Raw genomic sequence first — 21,622 nt, forward strand, 5'->3', positions numbered from 1 at the left:
CACAGTGGGGTCCTGTAAGATAGCTACTACTTCATGCCCATTTTGTTGATGAGGAAATTGAGGCACTGACAGGCTAAGTGAGAGCTAATAAGTGACAGTGTTAAAGTAGAAGTGAGGCCCAAGTTGAGCTGAATCTCAACGGCATGCCCTTTCTATTCAAACAGGTAGTTCTTCCATTAATGTGGTGAGTAGTAAGAGCTAATAAATATTGTTCTTTCCCCATAGAAAGAACTAAGATAAGACTAAATGTTAGTTTTAAAGGGGTAGGAATAGCATGCTGTTGAATGTTTACAATTACATGAGTAACTGTATCTTCGAAGTAGTACGCTCTAATTCCCTAAGAAGTCCTCTCATGTTCGCAGGACTGCCCTACACTTAGCCTGCGCCAGCGGCCAGTCACCAGTGGTGGATCTCCTTACACAGTGGTGGTGTGATCTGAATGCTCGTGACAAGGAAGGCAAGACAGCTCTCATCAAGGTGTGTAGCCGCCAACCGTGTCCACGTGAGATGGATTTGATTTAATTACTTAGAATAAAAATGAATTTATCTGTTTTAAATATAACGAATTGCTGGGACTTGAGGAATGTTAACTTGGAATGCCTAGCACTTACAGTCTGTTTCTTGGTGTGATACCAACAGGCTGTACAATGCCGGAAAGAAGTGTGTGTCACTATCCTGCTGAAACGGGGTGCTGACCCAAATCTTGCGGACGACTGTCAGAACACTGCTCTGCATTACGCCGTCTTGGCTGGAAATACATCAATTGCAGCAGAGCTGCTCCGCTATGATGCAAATATTGAGGCGATAAACAAGGTATAGCTCAACTGACTTTATTTACAAGATATTTGAAATACAGGGTCTTTTCTAGCTACAGGTGTTTTATTTATAGTAATATGTATACTGAATACAATACATCAGGCCCTGTTATCATGGAACCAACTCCAAAGCCAAGGCCAGAGGCTAGAGGTAGTGCCCACAGAAAGGGCAGAGCTCTGTCTCCCAGCCACACTTGTACCCCAGAAGGAACAGCTTCCCATTAGGAAGTGCCTGGGAGTGGGTGGTAGGCTCAGAGCCTACAGAAGATGAAGGCTTGCGGGGAGTGAAGTGATGGCAAGGGCGGGCTGCCTGCCTGGGGATGGGTGGGAGGAGGAAGGAACCCAGTACCCAGCAGGGGGAGCTGGGTGACTGCACCTGGGCAGGGGAGGCAGCAAGCCACAGGCCCTGAGCACCCCAGGATCCCAGGTTCTAGAACCTGGGCAAGTGAGGTCAGGTCATGTTTGACAGCCAGCAGGGCATTCATTTGTGCTGGTGGCCACATGGCCCTCCGTGTACACCTTCACCTTGGGGTCTTCCATGCTCAGCCTGGTGTAGCTCCCCTGCGGGGCTGTGGCTGTAGGTGGGGAGCAAGTGATGGCGAAACTGGTCCTCCTGCTTTTTCTCCTGGCTCTCCCCTGAAGATTTTGATTGAATAAATGTACTCAGGTCTAGACGCAGGTATTTCAAAATACTTCCCCGAGATTCTGATACAACCCTTGGTTAAGAACTATTGAATGGATACGTGTAATGCATGTAAATTCACAGATCTCAAAAATAAGACATCTCTGGAAGAGCGGGGGTTTGATAGATGCTGCTTCTTTCAGTGCTCTCCTTTGCAGCCATGTTAGCCTGACTTTTACCCGTCTCTTCCTTTGTGACTGAGGAGTTTATTGGCAATATTACTGGCAGTATCTATTGCCTTGAAGAATAGCTCCTTTTCCTTTCTAACCACTGATCATTCAGTGGCACTCAGACAGTCTTAGAAACTTGCTTGTGGTGAGTGATTCAATAAGTAGAGTCGGATCCTTTAAAGATTTTGCACCTTTTGTTCCCATCCAGGTCATTAGGTCAGCAGGGTTTTTCTGATTGCAGTAATAGGAAATCATGAGCCTTCTTTTGGTTAAAGCTGTGTGACGGACTCTTGCAACCTATCTGTTAGATTCACTGAGCCCTAGCATAATCAAGATGACAGTTTTTTTTAAAGTCTAATTGATTTACAGTGTTGTGATAGTTTCTGGTGTACAGCAAAGTGATTCAGTTATACATATATATATATCCTTATTCAGTTATATATACATTCTTAGTTACATATATATTCTCTTTCATTGTATATACTTATTCAGTTATATATATTCTTACTCAGTTATATATATTCTTATTCAGTTATATATACATTCTTAGATAGATATATATGTACACACACACACACACATTCTTTTCCATTATGGTTTATTACAGGATATTGAGTATAGTTCCCTGTAGTATATACAGTAGGACCTTGTTGTTGATTTATTTTATATGTAGTAATTTGTATCTGCTAGTCCAAAACTGCTAATTTATTCCTCTCCCACCCCCTTTCCCCTTTGGTAACCATCAGTTTGTTTTCTATGTCTGTGAGTCTATTTCTGTTTTGTAAATAAGTTCATTTGTATCGTATTTTAGAATCCACATATTAAGTGATATCCTATGGGATTTCTCTTTCACTTTCTGACTTACCTCACTCAGTATGATAATGTCTAGGTCCTTCCATGTTGCTGCAAATGGCATTCTTTCATTCTTTTTTATGGCTGAGTTGTATTGCATTATATATAAGTATACCGTGCAAGATGGCAGTTTTAAACATCAAGACCCATGACATTAGTAACAAATTGGAATTGTTCTAATAATTTAGTTTCAGCCATCTCATGAATTAATTATCCATTTGATTAACAATTGGGGAGAATTAGATACAGGTAGGTTGTAGTTTTAGTAGGCATTGGAAAAATTCTTGAAGCAGGTATTATGAGCCTTTTTAAAAATGTATTTATCTTACAATATTTTTTTTAATTGAGGTATAGTTGATGTACTATATTATATGTTACAGGTATATAGCTGAGTGTTTCACAAATTTTTAAGGGCTATGCTCCACTTATGGTTATTATAAACTATTGGCTCTTCTCCCCAGGTTGTGCAATACATCCTTGTACCTTATTTTATGCCTGATTGTTTATACCTCTTAATCCTTAATCCTAATTATCCATTTGATTCACAATCAGGGAGAATTCGATACAGATAGATTGTAGTTTTAGTAGGCATTGGAAAAATTCTTGAAGTGGGTATTATGAGTCTTAATCACAATTTTTATTACATGTTAGGGCCCAGTGTTTTTGTGTGTAAGACATATGATTCTAAAGAAAGGCAAGGTTTTATATACAAATACTTGATTTATACCCAACTGTTTGGAAACACAGCAAACATAAAAACACAAGTGGGCTATAGACTAAACATGCCTGGGTATGTTCAGTTTGTCTCCACACATTGAGTCAACATTTAAAATTTAGGAGACTTGTGCAGAAATCTACACTTCAGAACTTCTCCTAAAGAATCAAATCTGGTCCCCCTTGAGCCCAGGCCTATGTGGTCTGCTGTGCAGAGGTGGCCCCTTCTCGGTGGGGCGTGTGTTCTCCAGTTTGCTGTCCTCACTTGTGACCTTCACTTACTCGGGCCACCTGTGTTGCCTCTGTAAGCATTTGAATTTCCAACTCCTGTTGTATATTTTGATAAATATTTCAAGATTTTAAAGACAGTCTATATTAATTTATAGTCTACTTCATATTTTATAATAATCCCTTAAGAGTGGGATGGAATTTTTCTAATTAGAATTTTTAAGTTGGTTTCAGAAAAACTTTTTCTTTACATGCAAATAATCATATTCCCACTGGAATGTCTGCAAGCTTTATGAGATTAGTCATAGTTGTAATTGGATAGGTTATGCATGTTGCAGACAGTATGGTATCTTTCTCCTCAGCGTGGCTCCTTAGAAATGTAGTTGATTCAGTAGCTAAATGGTTCTCTCTGGAGCAGTGTTTAGAGTGTCGGGAGTAGTAGTTGAGCAGTAAGGTAACTAGAGAATGCCTGACACACGCTGCAATAGAAGCGAAGGTTCTTGGAACCAGCAAATGTCTGAAGTGAGTTTCAGAGAATGACTTCACAGGGAAACTTTGGAAGAGGTCCAGGAGGAACCTTTTAAAGAGAAGGAGCACAGAGGGGTGAGGAGGAAGGGGCTACTTTTTATTTACTTTATAGTGTATGTTTAAGTTCAGAGACTTAAGTTTTTAAATTCAGTTTTGAAATTTATATGTAATTTTGTACATTGTCAACTGTTTTTACTATTTTACAGTATAACTTGACACCATTTTTACTCGCCGTCAGGAAGAACAAAGAAGAAATGGTCAAATTTTTGATAGCGAACGGGGCAAATGTACATGCAGTCGACAAGCTGCAAAGGTACAATAGTTTGTTCTCTCTCTCTCTTTCTAATCTTAATGTTGTTCTAGAGTAGTAACAGCCAATCAGAAAGGTTAACCTAATAAGAAGAGGATTAACTTAGAATCAACACATCATCAGTTAGGTAGAAAAGCAATTATTCTGCCTGGTGTGACAAAGAACAGTATGCAGCAGGATTCATCTTCCTTTATGATAGCGACTGATGTCATTTGCATCCTGATTGTTTTGGTCATACGATCTTACAATAGTTCAGGGATTTCATTTTAGTTTTATTAGTATGGACTCTAATTTTAATTTACCTTATGAGACAGTGTTGAGTTTCTTCATTCTTTTATAATTTGTTTTAACCTCTTCTTGGTATATATATTTTTCTTAAAAGATGCATATTAAACAAAGAGGAGTTTGTTTTGTCTTTTGGATGACTCTGCTTTAAATTACTTTCTTTGAAGGATACTGATGTTATTAGGTTATCACTGAGTGAGTATCACTAAGAGAGTAACTATTACCAGATACTGTGGGCTCATCAGTTTTTATCCTTTTTCATTTCTAGTACATTTTGATGTTTTTATTTTTAATTGATGATGGTAGGAGGAAGAGAAATAGCTTTAATTATTGAATAAACATTCCCTTTAAAGAAGACAAGTCATTGGTGGATGATAAAGAGGAAAGAGCTGGGCTTTAGAGTCAGACGAGGTTGAATTCCCAGCTCTCCTGCTGGGGGACATGACTTATTACCAACCAATATGTTTCCTGACACGTAAAGGAGGGTCGTAGTACATCCTTCAAGGGTGGTTGTGCCTAAGAAAGACCATACGTAGACTATTCAGGTTAGTGCTGGGCACATGCTTCTCAGCGTGATTAACTGCAGCCATGACTCTTTTTATTGACATTTTTATTCATATTACTGTTTTCAGCCTGCAAAGAGCTTCTCCTTACCTGACCTCTAGCTGATTTTAAAGTATTGTATTTCAGACGAGGGAAGAAATGGGGAATCCTTTATTTAAATCTTTACCTACTTCAGATAATGACCTCAGCATCCTTTCTTGTCCTTCAGAGGACTTTAAATTAGCAACTTCTACTATGTGCTACCCAAGTAGGACAGGAGGCTTCTTTTTTGTCCCTCCGTTTTGGCCTTGGAGGTAATTTGCAAAGATGAGCACTCGAGCATGTACATGGTCAGTTCTCCAGGGGTGGGCAGGATATTAACTTGGTAAAATAGATCAAACTAACTGTTTAAGTTAAGCTAACTAAGTTCCTAAGAGTGAAGTTGTCTCTTTTATTTTAGATCAGCACTGATGCTTGCTGTACGTCATGACTCACCGGACGTAGTCAAGCTGCTTCTTCAGAGACGTGTTAATGCCGATCTGCTAGATGTACACGGACAGTCTGCTGAACGATATGCGTGTTCTAATGGTTTTAAACAGTAAGTGTTTACATTAAAGTACCAGTTATCTCTAAACTGAGGTTGGAAATGATCTAACTGTGACTTGTTATGTGACAGGTGAGAATTCCTAGTTGGGAGCAGGCACTTTGGGGATGGCAGTGAGACCCTCCACATCATCAGCTGGAAACCAGCAAAAAACCAGACTAGTGAGATGGAGCAGTGGGCACAGGGTTCTTTATCTCAGAGTTTGTAAGATGTTTATCCTTAGGGTCCTGCTGTTCTCCATTTCATTCCAGTGTAGCCCCAATGCATGGGGTACAAATAATGTCACATATCTGATTTTTCTAACTAGTTGTTTGGGTCTTGAAATGTTTAGTAGAGCAGAAAATCCTGTATTTTCCTTTGGGGACTTTCTTGTATAATCTTCCTCTTGAATTTTCCAAGAACCTGAGGAATTCCCTAAGGCCACAGTGACAATCCTCTCCCACAAGGCATTGGGGCAGGGCGAGGGCATTCTAATCGTTCTCTTGTTTCCCTTGATTCTGTTGCTGCAGCGTTGGTACTAAAACTGGTTTTAACAGGATCTCCTCGGCAGCTGGGTCTGGGGTCTGGATGTTGCTCTCTAAAGACCTTTAACAAAATTTTAAAAGAAGAAAAGGAAAAAGAAACTGGTCCTGCAGTCGGGTCATGATTGACCTCTGCTCCCGGGATGCCTGTGCTGATCCAGTTTCCGCGGTCTTCGTGGCGATGGACACGTAAACTTCAGAGTGACAGCTTGTTTAGTTCTCATACATATGCTTGTATGAGGTCATATATTTATAAATAAGTTTAACTACAAGTTAGATAGTAGCTGAGGTGCCCTGAAGTATAAACCACGAAGAACAGCTAATCACCGTAATTTGTAACATTTTCTGAAAACTGTCACATTTAAATGTTACACCTATGAAAAAAACACACCTTGGGTTTTATTTGGGATTCTCCAATAGTTCCAGCATTAAAGTTCAAGAACAAATTATTCCATTCTTCCAGTATTTCTCTGAGCATCTGGGGGATACATTATCTCATTAAATCTTCATAATACTCTTATGAGTATTAATAACTAACTGCCTGACAGTAAGATCCCAGTTTTATAAAGGAAGACTTTGAGCTGAAGAGAAGCACCTTGTCCAGGAACAAATAGCTGTTGGTTATAGAGCTGGGACTTCTGAGTTCGAGATACTTTCCGTATGTCAGGCTCGCTCTAGTTAAGTTGCTGAGCTGTAGTGCCCTCAGTTCATGACTACTTCACCTTACTTTTTTTTCTTTTTTAATTATACATCTTAAATTTAAAAGTGTAGATTGTACAAATTTGAATATATGGGACAATTGAAGTTTTGATACTGCCTGTGATATTGTCTGAAATAACCTAAGAATTTCATATATTTGGTAATTGTTTTTCATATTACTATTCAAGTAGTAATACTTATTTATCACATTTTTTTATACATAGCCTTTACCAGCTGATTGTCGACTACAGAGACGGAAAGATTCCAGATACTCCCCCTCAAAATAGCGACCCAGGACAGAGTTCTGGTAATAAGTTACTCTTGTTGGGCCCACCATAGATAAAGAAAGTAAGGTTGAGGAAATTTTGATAATGAAAGAGCAGTGAAAAAGGCCAGTGTGTAAATTTTGTGTATGTTTTCATTTTTTAAATTAATTTTTTCTTAATGGTCTAGTATTCAGAATTATGTAAGAAGTTAATTGTAGGTAATTTAAAATCTGAGACAATATTGTCTGAAAAGAAATTCATTTATTTAATCATGGCCCCTGAAGTCCCATATTATATCTTTGTGTAAGTAAGAAAAATAAGTTTTTAACTTTGTTGCACATTTCCTGTAACAGTATAACAAGTCGGCCTTGTTACAGAGCTGGCTCTTTAATTCTTACAGCAAATGGATTACATTGGGTAAATGAATGCTAGTTATTGCATAGTGATTAGTCTCACTAAAAAGTGGTTGTCTTTGAAACTGGGAGCTCAGCAATACCTTCCTGGTGCTGTAAACAAATGGCCAACAATTAGAACTGCACAGCTGGGCCAGTGTGCAGCATACTAGTAAGAGGTTGTTTTTTAAAGGTACCTAGTGATAGGGCAGAAGTCAGGAAAGCAGTGCCTTGTTGAGAAGCACTGGTTACTTTTCACATCATTACACCAACAAGGGCTCTCTCTCACCAATTTCATTCCTCAGAAGTGCAAACAGAATGAGATATGTTGCCTTCATGAGAGTCAGATGTTTTCTTCTTTTTTGGGGATACTTGTCATGAAACTATATTTTGTTAGAACAAGATTTTCTATTGCCATTAGTTAAAGGATTGTCATAATAAATACTCAGCACAACTCAGGACTCAACAAATTGTAAAAAAAAAAAAAAGCACAGAAGTGCTTCACATAAAAAAAAAAAAAAAAAAAAAAGACGACTGTGTTGCCTAGATGTGACCCCTAGCGTGCTGTTCAGTCTGAACTGTATGAGGGCACCTTTAACTTAGTACACCTTGATCAAGCAAAGAAATTCTGTTGTAGGAAATACAAAGATGGAAAAGACAGAGTTTTGGTCTTCAAGGTGCTCATAACACAATAGAGTTGTCCCTGGTTAATGTCTGTATATTTTTTAAACAGGATTTTCAAAGAAAACATTCCTATCTGTGAATTCATCCACTTAACAGATGACTATCAAGTGTCTTTTAGGTACTAAGCACCACTCTGACGTTACAGAATGCAAACAGGTCAAAAGCACAGTTCCTGGCCTCCAGGAGCTTGTTGCTGTCATCCTCATTTTTATGATTGGCTTTACTTTATTCTGTGCTTACTGTGTCCCAGAGCCCACTAGGACTTTGTAACCGTCTTTATGTATGTTTTATTGGTACTTAATATGTACCAAATACTTTTAAGTCCATGGTAAGGAAAGAAGTTTTTTAAAAATGGGTAGGATGTTAGGTAAGCCATGCAGAGCGAGTAGAAGTTTGCCAGGGAAGGAGGCAGAAGGGCAGTGTTTGGTGGGCGGAACATCTTTGAAGATTACATTTGGCAGAAAGGACAGTGGTGCAAAGGCTAAGATGTGCCAGTGAACTTTGCAGGATCTGTGAGTTTCATTTTGTTGGTGCAGAAAGGATGCTGTAGGAATGGTTGGGAACGAGGTGACTACCTAGCTCAGGCATGCTTCTGAAAGCTTTTCTAGTACTATAGAAAGGAGTAGGTCTGCTGTAGACCTTGGGAAATTTGTCAGAATGCTTTTAGCTGCCAATAATAATAGGAGCCCTAAGTAACAGTGGCTACAGCAACAGGAGTCAGGATTGTTTAGAAGGTTCGGTGATGTCATCAGGATCCCAGATGCTGTCCCTCCTTCAGCTGTGAGGCTGCTGGTGTTTGATGTCGCCCTTCCTGGTCTGCTGATTAGCAGCAGCTCCAAGCATCATCTTCTCACATGACAATATCCGCAGGCGAGGAGGGCTGCTTCTCTCTGCATGTTTTCTGTTAACTAAGAAGAAAACAGAGGTGCTTCCGGTAGACTTCCCCTAGCATCTTATGGGCTGGGCTACATCACATGCTCATTCCTAAAGCAGCCACTGGGAAAAGAAATGCAGTTACTGTGATGACCTTAAAACAATCATTTCTCTTTTTGCAGCTAAGGAGAGTTTACCTTCTTCGCATGCTGGGGCAGAAAATATCCAAGAAAAGTTGCAATTGCCCAGCAAGGACAATGAAGAAGAAGTGGCTGTCGATTTGGGAACCAGCAATGGCAGCTGCATGGATTCAGTGAAGAATGTTGAGCAGAAGAGTAAGAAGATTCGATTTGAGTCTTAGGGTTTCCTGTTATGACATAAAGCGGGGATGCACAAGCTTTTTCTATAAAGGGCCAGAGAGTCAATATTTTAGGCCATGTGATGTCTGTCACGTCCACTCATGTCTGCCATTGCAGTGTGAAAGCAGCCCCAGACCGTATGTGAGCGAATAGGGATGACCGTGCCCAGATAACACGAGGTTGACAAAGCCAAATGGCAGGGTGGGTTTGTCCCATGGGTATCATCCAGAAATACCATGCTATGTAAGCTTGACATTGTCAGTTTATGATACTGATTCTACTAATGGTTATCATTCTTTTGTGAGTCTCATAAAGTTTGGTTGGTATTTTGGTCCTTGTAAACAGCAGTTCACTTTAAAATATCAAATTTGGATAAACACCCTTTTCTTTTTTGATAAATATAAAGGAGGGGAAGTGGTTTTTATGCATTAATTACCTACCAGGAGTATACTCAGTATTCACTCAAGTGTGTAGTCTCCAGGTGTGGTCCCAAAGGAATGCTTTTTAACAAAACATTGGTCTTATACTTTTAATATTCTGTATTTTTCTGTTGCTCATATAAACTCTATTTTACTTTCTTCTTTAATAGAGAGTTTAGTGATTAAGGTTGCACCGAGGTTTGAAGACATCTCTGTAAGCCGGTAGGATTTTATGGATTTTTAAAAATTACATGTTGACTAAGGGAACACAGAGAAAAGAAACAAGGCTTGTTGAGTGTCCTACTCTGCGTTAGACACTGTTTTATGTACTTGGCATTTGTTACCTCATACAGTCACCACAACAGCTTTGCAGAGTAGCTGTGCTGTTATAGCTTACTTCTAGTTAATTAGGCAACTGTAATTTAAGGAGGTTGACTAGTTGACCCTTGATTCCATGGTTAACAAGTAGTTGACCTGTGACTTAACCATCAGGCAGCCTGGCTCCCAAATCTGCTTTCTTATCCCTCAGCATAGACTTTTGTGACTTGTTTGTTTAAAGAAATGAACTCACTCATTTTTGATGTGTATTTTTGCTCCAAAGTATTTCACCCAAACATGATGCTGATGATTCACGGCCTCCATCAGATGATGACTTAGATCTTGCTCCCAAGGTAAAGTGTTCTCTTGTGAAATTAATTTTTCTGCTCTGAATTTAGTTTTGTGTAGTATTTACTCTTAAAATTTAGCAGTGTTCTGCCTATCATTGCTTTATGTTTGTATGAGAAAGTTGGTCAGAGTAAACCATTTTATAAAAATATGGCAGTTTTTTCTTTTTCTTTCTTTTTTTTTTTTAATTTTGGTAAATACTGAAGATGAGGCTGAAGCAAAATGGACTAGAAAATAGATCACGACAGGAAAATTGTACTGTGAAAAGTCTTCCCACAACAGAGGAAGTGTGAAGCTTGGCCAAGGATAAGGATTCTTTGACTTAAACCACACTGACGGCACTTGTATAATACTCGTGCCTCAGGGATATCTTCAGTGCACACAGCTACTTACTGTGATAATCATGGCCTCTTCCTGGGGCCCTTCAGTTCCAAAACTACGTAGCATGTATCTTTCTTTTTCCCCCTTGGACACTTTTTAATTTGATATCAGAGAGTTGTGAGGAAAGAGAGTTTTTTTGTTTTGTTTTGTTTTGTTTTTACTTTATTTCTATCTCTGGTTCTGCATTAAGACTAAAATAATAGTTGACATTCTAGAAATTTATAAATTAAAATTCTGTTTCTCAAAATCCATATTATAAAGAAATTCCTCTGTGTTTTCTAAATTATCCCATTATGAGTATATTCAAAACTCTGCATCTAACTGAAGAATACACATTTTCCCTAAAATAACAGCCAGCTTTAAATGTAGGCTCTTAATAACAACCATATGATGGAACCGATTTCAGAATTCTTTTGTATTATAGTTTTAAAAAGTATGTCCAGTCCTCGTGTACCATTTTAAAATTTCAAGTTTCAGACATTTTGTAGTATAGTTATTTACATATTTATCTTATAGCCCCTGCATCAGTATACACCGCTAGAGATTAGGGAACATAATTGTGCATTTCCTGGAGCACCTAGAATAAGGTCTTAAATGTAAGAAGCATTTTAGTATTTTTTGAATGTGAATGCATGAAGAGACATGGAATGCTGCATCATGCTGCAGGTAATATAACATGCACACTCTATCATAATGAAATCTATTTGATGATACAGGTAATATAATATGTGTACTATGTCATAGTGAAATCTATTTGAATTCTAAAAATATGACAAATTTCTATTCCCTTTGTTTAGGTTGTAAAAGTTCAGTTGTTATGAGAGGAAATATGTCATAAATGCCGAGGAAATAGATAAGAAGTATATGATAATTAGGAAAAGGTTACAGTCTGTTTTTCAGTATCCATCAACTGTGAGCTTAGAATTTGAGATGAAAACTTTTTAACCTTCTTTTAGCCCCCTCTCATGTTCCATTAAAGATATGTTTTCAAGCCCTATATTATCCTTAGAATCCTGATTACCAGTTCTTTGTCTAGGTGGAAAGCTGATGTGTTAGGAACTTTCTAAAATCTATTTTTCTCTCTCTCTAGTAATAATTGGCAGCATTCAGGTAGTGAGAGATGACCATGTTCAATTGAGTGACTTACAGTGACAAGATTTAACTCTTACAGTAGTATTTACAAACAAACAGTTGTAGAGTAATACAGGTCAGTGTTATTGGGGATATACTATGAACAAAGGCCTTTGTTTTATATATATGTTTTGTACATCATATATTTTGATATTTTTATAAAGTTTGCTGAAGAATAATATATATACTTGCATACATAACTTATATTTTTATATATATAATAAAAAGGTAAAACAGAGGCTTTCACTCATCGTATATCCCTAACAATACTGATACATCCCTGATCTATTATATATAAATGCTGAAATATATATATTTCTCCACATGCCTTGTTATACTTACATTTTTCTTTTTTTCTTGCCCTAAGTTTGTACTTGACTAGTCATGTCTCATTTTTTCTTTTCTTCCTCCTCCCCACTTTTTTCTTTAATGGTTTGCCCCAAACCTAATATTTTTTTTTTTTGCAGAAAACACTTCTTCAGTGTCTGTTCTTTCAGTCCATCTCACTCTGCCTCTGTAAACATATTTAGTGACAGCTTTCTGTTTACTATGTGTGTGGCTTTCACTCATGAGTCATTGCCCCTCAGAATTACTTTTGTTTTTATTCCTCTTTCTTAGAAGTAGCTGAATTTGAACAATCATTTGTCTTCAGCTTTTTGGCAAATGGAATAGAAGTAGCTTATCCTGTTTGCTGTTCTAACTCATCCAAATAAGATACTGCTAAAAAGTAAACTCTCATATTTCCCCCATGAGAGATCATTCACACATACATAAGTCATGCAAGCACATTTCAAAATATAACAGTTACTTTAAATTTCTTAATGTTAGTTTTTTCAATAGGACTCTAAACTATCAGGGATAAGTTTTTGTTCTAGATCATTTTGGTCAAGAATGTCATCTAATGGATACCATAGTGTTGTATAATAATCAATGAGGGGTAAAGAAAGTAACATTTTGGGACCCCGAGGTCATCTCTCATGATCCTCACCCCATGAGAATACGTAGGTTGGTAAATGACAGACCCAGGACTTGAATCCATATCTGAATGACTCCGAAGCCAGCGCTCTTTGTGTTAGATCATCTAGGAATGGGGAATGTTATAATTACTTTATTCAATTTCATATTTGTTGTTCTTAAAGCTGTTATTTTCTTCTCTAGAAAGTCCGGCATCCAAGATTCGCAAAGCTAATTCAGGCCTGGGGAGAACCCGTGATAAACAGTAAGTTATTTGAAGACTGTCTTTTTGTGTTTTCACTGGTGAGAAATTATAGATAATTTCATCTACCATACCTTGTCGCTACAGCAGAGGCAAAAGATGGTGTTTTGAAACCAGGAACTAGCACCTTCTTTGAGGACAATAATTCTAATAATGAAAATGAAGATCCAGTTAGAACCTTTTCCCCACCATCAAGTGAAGTTTCAGACTTCTCTCATCCTGCCTCCCCAGCACCAGAACCTCTCACGTCTTCAGCAGTCCTTGGTGTTACAGAGGTAAGTCGTTTTGTTTTTAACTTTTCCCTCCTGTGCTTTTTCACTTACCGTCCCCCTGATTCTCATGGGGATGAAAAGGATCCTACAGAGGAATGGAAGTCCTCAAGATCACAATAGAAAACAGTGTGATAACAAGAGAGGTACACGTGCAGGACTGAGATTTGTAAAGTTTGGTGGCATAAACAGTTCTCAAATATGCCATTAAGAAAGGAAAGAATAAGAAAGCAACTGGAAAGAACAGCTGGATGAATATGAAGATGGGCAGGGGTACAAAGGGGAAGGATTCATCTAATAAGGACAAGACGAATGAGTGTCAAAATGAGAGAGATTATTATACAAACACAGCAGAAATAGTGGGGTTAAGTGAGAGCAGGAAGTCTATAGTACAAATTATGATAGAAATTACCTCAAATTCAAATTAAGAGAGGGAAAATCAGGTCATGGAAAAAAGTGCTCAGACTCTTCTGAAGGACATATAGCTGATTTTATGAACAACAGAAAGAAAATTTGATCCTCTCCTTTTTTCTTTTTGGTTATAGAATTTTGTTTTTTAACTCAAATGTAGTTGATGTACAGTATTGTATGAGTTACAGGTGTGCAGTAAAATGATTTGGTTATACATATATATGCATATATCTAATTCTTTTTCTTTCTTTTCCATTGTAGTTGTTTGTGAGATATTGAATATAGTGCCCTATGGAAGTTAGTTTTAACTTGAAGTTATTTCTTTTTTTAGAAGTCCTCACATTTAAATTGATGAAGTGATGTCTTATATTTAATCTAGGAAATTTTGTCTCTCCATTCCAACCCCAGTAACTGTTCTAGTTTTCCATGTGACTTATCATGCTGTTTCACACCTCGACCTTTGGCTCAGGCTGCCCTTTTTAGAACCCCCTTCACATCTGCTCTCTGCACAGGGTCTGTCTTTTAAGACACAGTCTGGTCTTCCCAGCATTTCCTGAGCTATTGACATGCAGCAAGTCTCTTCTCTCCTTTGTGCCCTTACTGTATCTGTTCACTGCAGGTGTAGAGCTGCTGAATGATACTTGTCTGTGTTGATTCATTTTCATGTGTCTCTGTCTCCCCTAGAATATAGAGCAGAATCTGTCTTTTATGTATATTGCCAGCTTCTCCCAGGATAATGCCTATGATGTGATGGATGCAGTAAATATATGTTCTCTTCCTGACTGATTGAATGACCAGGTGTAGGAATATGATGTTTTCTGAAGTTGGGTTTTTGTTACATTTTGTTTTGTTTTTATAGGAAGAAGCAACAAAGCCGAAAACTGGGGGGAAAGAGAATGGCACTCGGACTATTAACAGTGTTCTAAAGGAGCAAGCAGATCATAGCAAATTGATTCGTGTTGATGGAGCACACAAAGGTGACAGAGGTGGTAAGTCAGTGAGCATCTATGGATTTTCTTCTCTGCTTAAAAGCTAATGAGGTTGGAGGGGGGAGGGTATAGCTCAGTGGGAGAGCGCATGCCCAGCATGCACGAGGTCCTGGGTTCAATTCCCAGTACCGCCATTAAAAAAAAAAAGCTAGTGTAAAAAATGTAAAGTGTGTAGATCCAAATATGATGTCCATTTCTTCTCAAGTGTTTTTCTTTTGCCATCTTCTTTCATAAATATCCCAACTACGACCAAGTTTTCTTCCAGAAAATGCTTCAACCCTCTGAAATTCTTTTCTGCCACTTTATTTTATTGACATATTCATGAATCAAGATAGACTTATATATATATTTAACTTCCTAGCAGTATGTGTTCTCATTAATGTATCTGTGACTGCATTTTGTAGATGCAACTTCAGCATTAGGATTAGAAGAAAAGGAAGATGTCGAATCACCCTTGGATTCTGAGGTGCTGCCTTCTAGTATTATTTTCAAATATAAGCGTTGCGTGATGTTAAAACATAAATGGAGGGATGTTTTGACTTCACTTTCTCACTTTTGCATTTTCCCAGCCAAATTTTTTCCTCATTTTAACCCACACTTAGTAAAGTCATTCCATGCTACATGTCATAGCACTGCAGAGTGCACTTCTGTTAATTTTTCAGACTCACCTAATGAAACTGGTGTATGTAGTGCAAAAGCCAAGGCTTGGAAGTCACAGGGAATCGGTTTGTGTTCTGAAGTTACCTTTTCTAAAAACTAAAGAAAATAATTCTTGGTCAGCCTGTGACCAGATGTTTGTTTCTTCGTGATAAGTGAATGTGTAAAACTCTTAGTGAGATTCAGAGAGAAAGAGGTTGTACAAAAAAAAAAAAAAACCCACAAAAAAACGGTGTTTTTGTTTGTTTAACCACTTTGTTCTTGAAAAGACAGTGCCTGTGAATTGAAAGTACCATTATATTTGGATTGTCAAGTAGATCTGCAATGAACATTTCAGGATAAGCAAAAGCATGTGGAATAGTAATAAATATGTGGGGTTAAAATACCAGCAGTTTGGTTTAGTGATGTTTTAATGAGGACAGCCCATTTTGGGTAGGGAAAATAGCGTGCACTGAGTACCTTTATGGCGACTGAACTTGAAGGAAGCTAAGTGCAGGGTGGTGATGACCTATTCCAAGGTGATAGCCGTGGAAAGAGGCAAGAAGAGCCTGAACTCTTGGATCTCGGCAGCTCCTGCCTAGTGGCACAGCACTGTATCTGAAGTCAGCAGAGATAGCATCCTGGTTCTGACCCACTGTGGGATCTTGGAAAAACTTGTCTGACTTATTTGAATGTCAGTGACCTCGTTCAAAAACATGGTACTGATACGTACGTCTCAGGTTATGTGTCATGAACAAAAATGTGGTAACAAGTGTGAAAACACATTGTCAACTGTAAAGGGTGCTATAGAAATGTAAGACAGAATGATCACAGTGGCCACTAGTGACCTAGTGAAATGCTGAGGACACTTTTTTAAAATCTGAAGGACAATAAAATGGGAAAGTTAGAGCGGGCATGGGGATTTCTCATTTGGGGTATGTTGAGTGTTGGTAGACTATTATCGGACATCTCTGATAGGTATATAGTGCTTTGGTACTTGAAGCCCTCTGGGGGTTTTAGGTGTTTTGACCTTAAATAAATTCCTGTTCCTGAACACCAGCTATGCACCAGGCAGTTAGACACTGAATGTAGCAGTTGAGGGGTTAGGCTGTAGTGGCAGGAACAGAAGAACAAGTAAACAGGAACCCTTTATCAGGGACAGTAAGTCCTTCATATAAGGAACGTGGAGAGCGTTAGTTTAGACAACAGTGGGGGAGTTTGTAGTTAGGACGAGGGTGGAGTAAGGGTGGAACTTAGGTAGTCAGAAAAGAGCTGAGTGTGACCAGAGCTGCCAGGTGATGGACAGGAAGGAGCCAGTCACACTTAGGTCCCGGGGAGGGATGTTCCGGACAGAGAGATCAGCGGGTCACATCTGCTCATCACCATACTCCAGCATCTTGGAGTGACCAGGAAGCAGCAAGTGGGTAACCGTCCTTAGAATCACTGTTATTATTGTTGTGTGTAGAAAAGAGAATGTGCATCATAAGGGCCTGGCACATGCGGGTGGTCACTAAGCAGTGTTCTTATTCTTCCCTAAGTAAAGTAAAGCTTATGGTACTTTTTTGAAGAGCTGCATAGCTACATTAAACATTTTTCTGCTGTTAATTTAAACAAATATTTTTCTTTCTATTTTGGTACTTTATTCAACTATTTTCCCTATCAATAAAAGTTTTATCAAATAATAGTTAGATTCTGCTAAGCCTTTGTTTACTGAAATGTAGCAGTTTCCACAGTGTTCTGTTAATACTCAACATGACAGACTCTAAGGCTTCTTTTCATGCCATGTATGTTATTTTAATACTAAAAACAATATCTGTACTAAGAAACATTTTAAACTTATAGCACACTTATTAAAGAATATATTTAAATATGTATATTTTTAATTTTACTTTTTACTGAAGTGTAGTCAGTTTATAATGTTACTTTCAAGTGTACTGCAAAGCAATTCAGTTATACATATAAAAATACATATTTTTTTAAACGTCCTCTTCTTTTGTCGAGGAATGCAAAATGGAATTAGGTGTTTTGAAGTTAATTCTTTGTTGAAATCTGCATGTAAGTCAGTATTTTGTCTGTGAAAATATTTGCTCTAGCTTTCCATGCTCAGTTTACAGAGTCAAAAGCCAACTGAAGATAAAAGATAGACTTGATCTAAAGAGTGTATATGAAATTTTCTATTTAAATGTTTGGGTTTCCAGGATATGCTTATTTTGTTTTTAAGTGTAATTGCTTTTAAAGTAGGAAATTAAAATAATAATAATAAGGTAGGAAATGCAGGTATTTTGTTAGAAAGGAATCAGGAAATCTTTATGCAACTCATTATTAATATTAATTTTAACAGAGTATCTCCGAGATTGAACTACCGAACTGTATCGATCATTTATCTGGAGCTGCAGGTCTAGGAGAAAAAAATACATTAAATGGACAAATAGAAAGTAAGTACTGTATTTTATTAAAAAAAAAGTCATTTTACAGAATGTTGATTTAAAACATGGATTTGGATCTATTCTCTCAGCCAAAGAAAATCACCTGTTGAACATATAGTGAGAAAAAAGAGAAGAGGAAGTATATTGTATATCTTACCAGGTGTCAGCAACAGATTAAACTAGAATGCTGTTTAAGGAGCTCAGTTGTTAGCTTTCTTTCAAGATGCTCTGTGACCTGAGGACAGGCAGGAAACCAGGAGGAGGGAAGAAGGGAGTGAAGAATGAGAGAGGTAGAGAGGAGGGGAGTGAATGAAGGAAAAGGAGGGGGCGGTCCCTGGCAGGAGGTGGTAATGTAGAATAGTTCTTTAGGAGAAGGAAGACAAGAGTGTTTGAAATGAGACGGGTATGAATTGAGCTTCTTCCAGCACCAAAGCTTGTCTGGGAGGCACAGCAGAACGTTCCACTCCCCCGCCCCCCTGACCTTTAGGAAGGCAGCGAGGACTGTGGTACCTGATCACGCAGAGCCGGGTGTGGCTGCCGGTGAGCACAGGCATGTGTGGTCAGCTGTCAATGTCTGGACCTTCGTGTCATGCAGCGTGTTGCTGCCTTATAGGATGGTGTCTCATAGGCCAACAGAAGAGTGGGAAAGAGGAAGAGAGCAGGGTGCATTCCAGGGAGGTCAGGGGATCTGGAGCCTGGTAAAGAGTCCACTGAAAAGTCTGCAGCTCCTGATGCAGCTTTTGGGGAAGTGTTACAGTGAGACGTGTGCAGCTGGATTTCAGAGAGATCAGTTAAGTCCGAGTGCTATAGAAGCAGACTCGGTATAGACCGGGGTTTCTCAAATTTTAGTCACCTGGGGACCCAGTGAAAAGTGCACATTCTGAGCAGTGGGCCTGTGTTTCTAACAAGCTCTCAGGTGAAGCCCTTGTTGCTGGTCTTCAGATCACGCTCAGAAGGTAGACTTGTGTTTAGGGGAATCTGGAAGAAGAGCCACTGGGGAGTTAAAGACAACAGCAACAAGGAAAAGCATGATTTTGTTTTTCTTTCTGAGCACGTTCATAGCCAGAGGGAGGCAAAGAGTTGAAGTAGAAACTAGAGATGTAAGCTACTGCTGCTAAGCAGAGAGGAAAAAGAAGTGGTGGGGATCGTCTGTCAGAAGAATAGAAAAGGGGAAGATTTAAGACCACAGATGTAGAGGTACCTTTGAAGAGGAAAGTGAAAGGAAGGAAGGAGGAAAAAAAGGCAGCAGGTAGGTGATTTTGGAATTGAGGAGGAAACTTGAGAGAACTCCTTTTCAATGGTGTCAGTGTATTTGCACTGAAGGTAGGTTAGATCATTGCCACTCCAGAGAATACTGGAATCAGGAGGGGGCCTAGAATTGGGGTAAACCACAGCCTCTCCTCCTATCAGGCTTCAAAGGTAAATGTTGTATTGGTATTTGTTATTCCAATGAGATTAACTTGAATATGAAGCATTGACTGTGCTTTTTGTTTGTTTGTTTAAGGATAGCTAATTTTTTGATAAGATGGTTGTTTCACAAAAATCCTTGTAAACATTAGCCTGATTTACCAAACCAAACTACTTTTGGAAAGAAAAGAAATTAACAGGGTTCATTCCATAAATGCTGAAGTTGTTATTTTCAGTGAATACTGCACAGGTTTTGAAATATAAAAGACTTTTAGTATCTAATAATTCTGTGGCAATTAAAATTTTTTTTGATCACCAGATTTCAATATTGAAAACTCAGTATACATTCTTTCTTGTATGAGTGGATCAAGAAACATTGATGGCTAGAGGATCCAAGAAATGTAGGCATACCAATAGCCCATGTGGGTATGGGAAAAATATTTTTATGAACTATTATCCTACAAGTGTGTATCCAAGGCGATCAATTCATAACACTTTCTCTGATGAGAAGTGAATTGCACATTCAAATGAACTGCCATCACAACTGTGGACTTCCTAAATTACAGGACGAATTGAAGAGCATGATAAGTACTTGTAGTCTAACGGTGTCAATCGCATTAAAGATGTGCTGTGGCATTTTACGGTCAGCTTTCACATTTGTCTTCTTGGAGCCGTGATTTGTTCCTCTGATTAGAGATCGCTTTTCTCCTTCTCAGGCAGCAAGTTCACACTGGTATATGTACACGTTTCTATTTTATAAATAAGTCACTTGAAACATAATCGTACTTTTGAAATCTTAACTGCATGTTTTGTTAAACCTATATTCCCGTTCTTTATTGAGTATCTATAATGGATTCATGTTTCTGTCTTGTTGCTGTCCTAACTGCCCCTGAAAAACAAAACACCGAAAGCTAACGTGTTCATTTCCAAAGCAAGCACGAGGGTTGCGCAGTACTAACTCTGCGTGAATGGGTAGTTGGCTTTCATATTTACATCTAATTGACTATGTGTCCCTTTTGGCTTTTAGATTCTACTGAAAAATATCCTCACTTGAAGGTAAGAACTTTTATACTTTTATCTTGATTTTTTTTTTTTATTTAGTGAGGGTACTGGGAATTTAGCTTAGGACCTCATGCACTGCTAAGCAGGCACTCTACCACTGAGCTAGACCCTCCCCCCTTGAATGATTACTACAGATTGTATCAAATGTACATTATTAATCGGTGTGTTTCAAAAACCATTCAGCCTGCAGTTGGAGTGAAAGATTCTGTTCCTAAGAAAACAGGAGAAATGAAGAATTTACAAACATTCAAATCAGGTAAATTCTGCAATACAAATTTAACTCTGAAAAGAAGTACAGTCTTCTTATTGCTAATTCCTTTTATTTCTTCAAATTTAATTGAAAGATGACATAAATAAGGCAGATGTTATTATTGGTATCCATGTTTGAAAAATATATATAAGCTTAAGAAATAGATTTTTAAAATGTCAGCTTTGACTTGGATGTTTCTGTTGAGGTTGGGAGACACTAAAGTGCTCAGCTTGGAGTCCCTATACTCTTCAGGGATTCTGAGAGATTGATTATTAGGTTCTAAGATTTTTCCAGAGTTTTAAAATGCTTAATTGAATTTTAACCTTTACGTAGAGTAAAGCTTCCCTTGCTAACATGTCAGTCATATTTCACTTTAATTATTTCATCTAGTGCTATCACATTGATGATATTTATTTATTTCTGTATTTATTTATTAATGAAGGTCCTAGGGATTGAACCCAGAACCTTGTGCATGCTAAGCATGTGGTCTACCACTGAGCTATTTCCCTAGCCCAAAGGTCTTAAGCCAACTGGATGGTTTGATTAGCGCTCTCTCTCTCTCTCTCTCTCTCTCTCTGTGTGTGTGTGGTGTCTTTGATTATTAAAAATGATGGAAGTAATTAGTCCTACCTTAATGTTTGGTAGATATGATATTTTAAAACAATAATCCTAAAAGTTTTTGGGTTTAGGGTATTTTTTATACTATTAAAAATTATTGAGAATTTTGAAGAACTTTTAAGTGGGTTGTATCTATTGATGTTTAGTATATTAGAAAATAAAGCTAAAAGATTTAAAAAACAAGCACACACAAACATTCCATTCACCATTAGAGCT

At 38.1% G+C, this 21,622-nt stretch overlaps 1 protein-coding gene across 4 annotated transcripts in view; it reads left to right on the forward strand.

Moving 5' to 3' along the window:
• Positions 1-21,622, forward strand: part of LOC116151744 (ankyrin repeat domain-containing protein 26-like) — a 64,167-nt gene that overhangs the window by 13,958 nt on the left and 28,587 nt on the right. For 3 of the 4 annotated variants that reach the window (XM_064478437.1, XM_064478436.1, XM_064478435.1), the window contains exons 3-17: positions 363-477; positions 640-813; positions 4,196-4,302; positions 5,588-5,725; positions 7,176-7,258; positions 9,349-9,501; positions 10,115-10,166; positions 10,546-10,615; positions 13,281-13,341; positions 13,426-13,613; positions 14,878-15,007; positions 15,412-15,473; positions 17,985-18,078; positions 20,504-20,532; positions 20,722-20,794. In XM_064478437.1, the coding sequence (XP_064334507.1) occupies positions 4,244-4,302; positions 5,588-5,725; positions 7,176-7,258; positions 9,349-9,501; positions 10,115-10,166; positions 10,546-10,615; positions 13,281-13,341; positions 13,426-13,613; positions 14,878-15,007; positions 15,412-15,473; positions 17,985-18,078; positions 20,504-20,532; positions 20,722-20,794 (1,192 nt within the window). In that variant the 5' untranslated portion in view covers positions 363-477; positions 640-813; positions 4,196-4,243. Of the gene's footprint in view, positions 1-362; positions 478-639; positions 814-4,195; positions 4,303-5,587; positions 5,726-6,240; positions 7,259-9,348; positions 9,502-10,114; positions 10,167-10,545; positions 10,616-13,280; positions 13,342-13,425; positions 13,614-14,877; positions 15,008-15,411; positions 15,474-17,984; positions 18,079-20,503; positions 20,533-20,721; positions 20,795-21,622 lie in introns of those variants that run through there. The other variant, XM_064478438.1, reaches the window with a different exon arrangement.

Source organism: Camelus dromedarius, chromosome 24 (assembly GCF_036321535.1).
Source record: "Camelus dromedarius isolate mCamDro1 chromosome 24, mCamDro1.pat, whole genome shotgun sequence".
NCBI lineage: Eukaryota > Metazoa > Chordata > Mammalia > Artiodactyla > Camelidae > Camelus > Camelus dromedarius.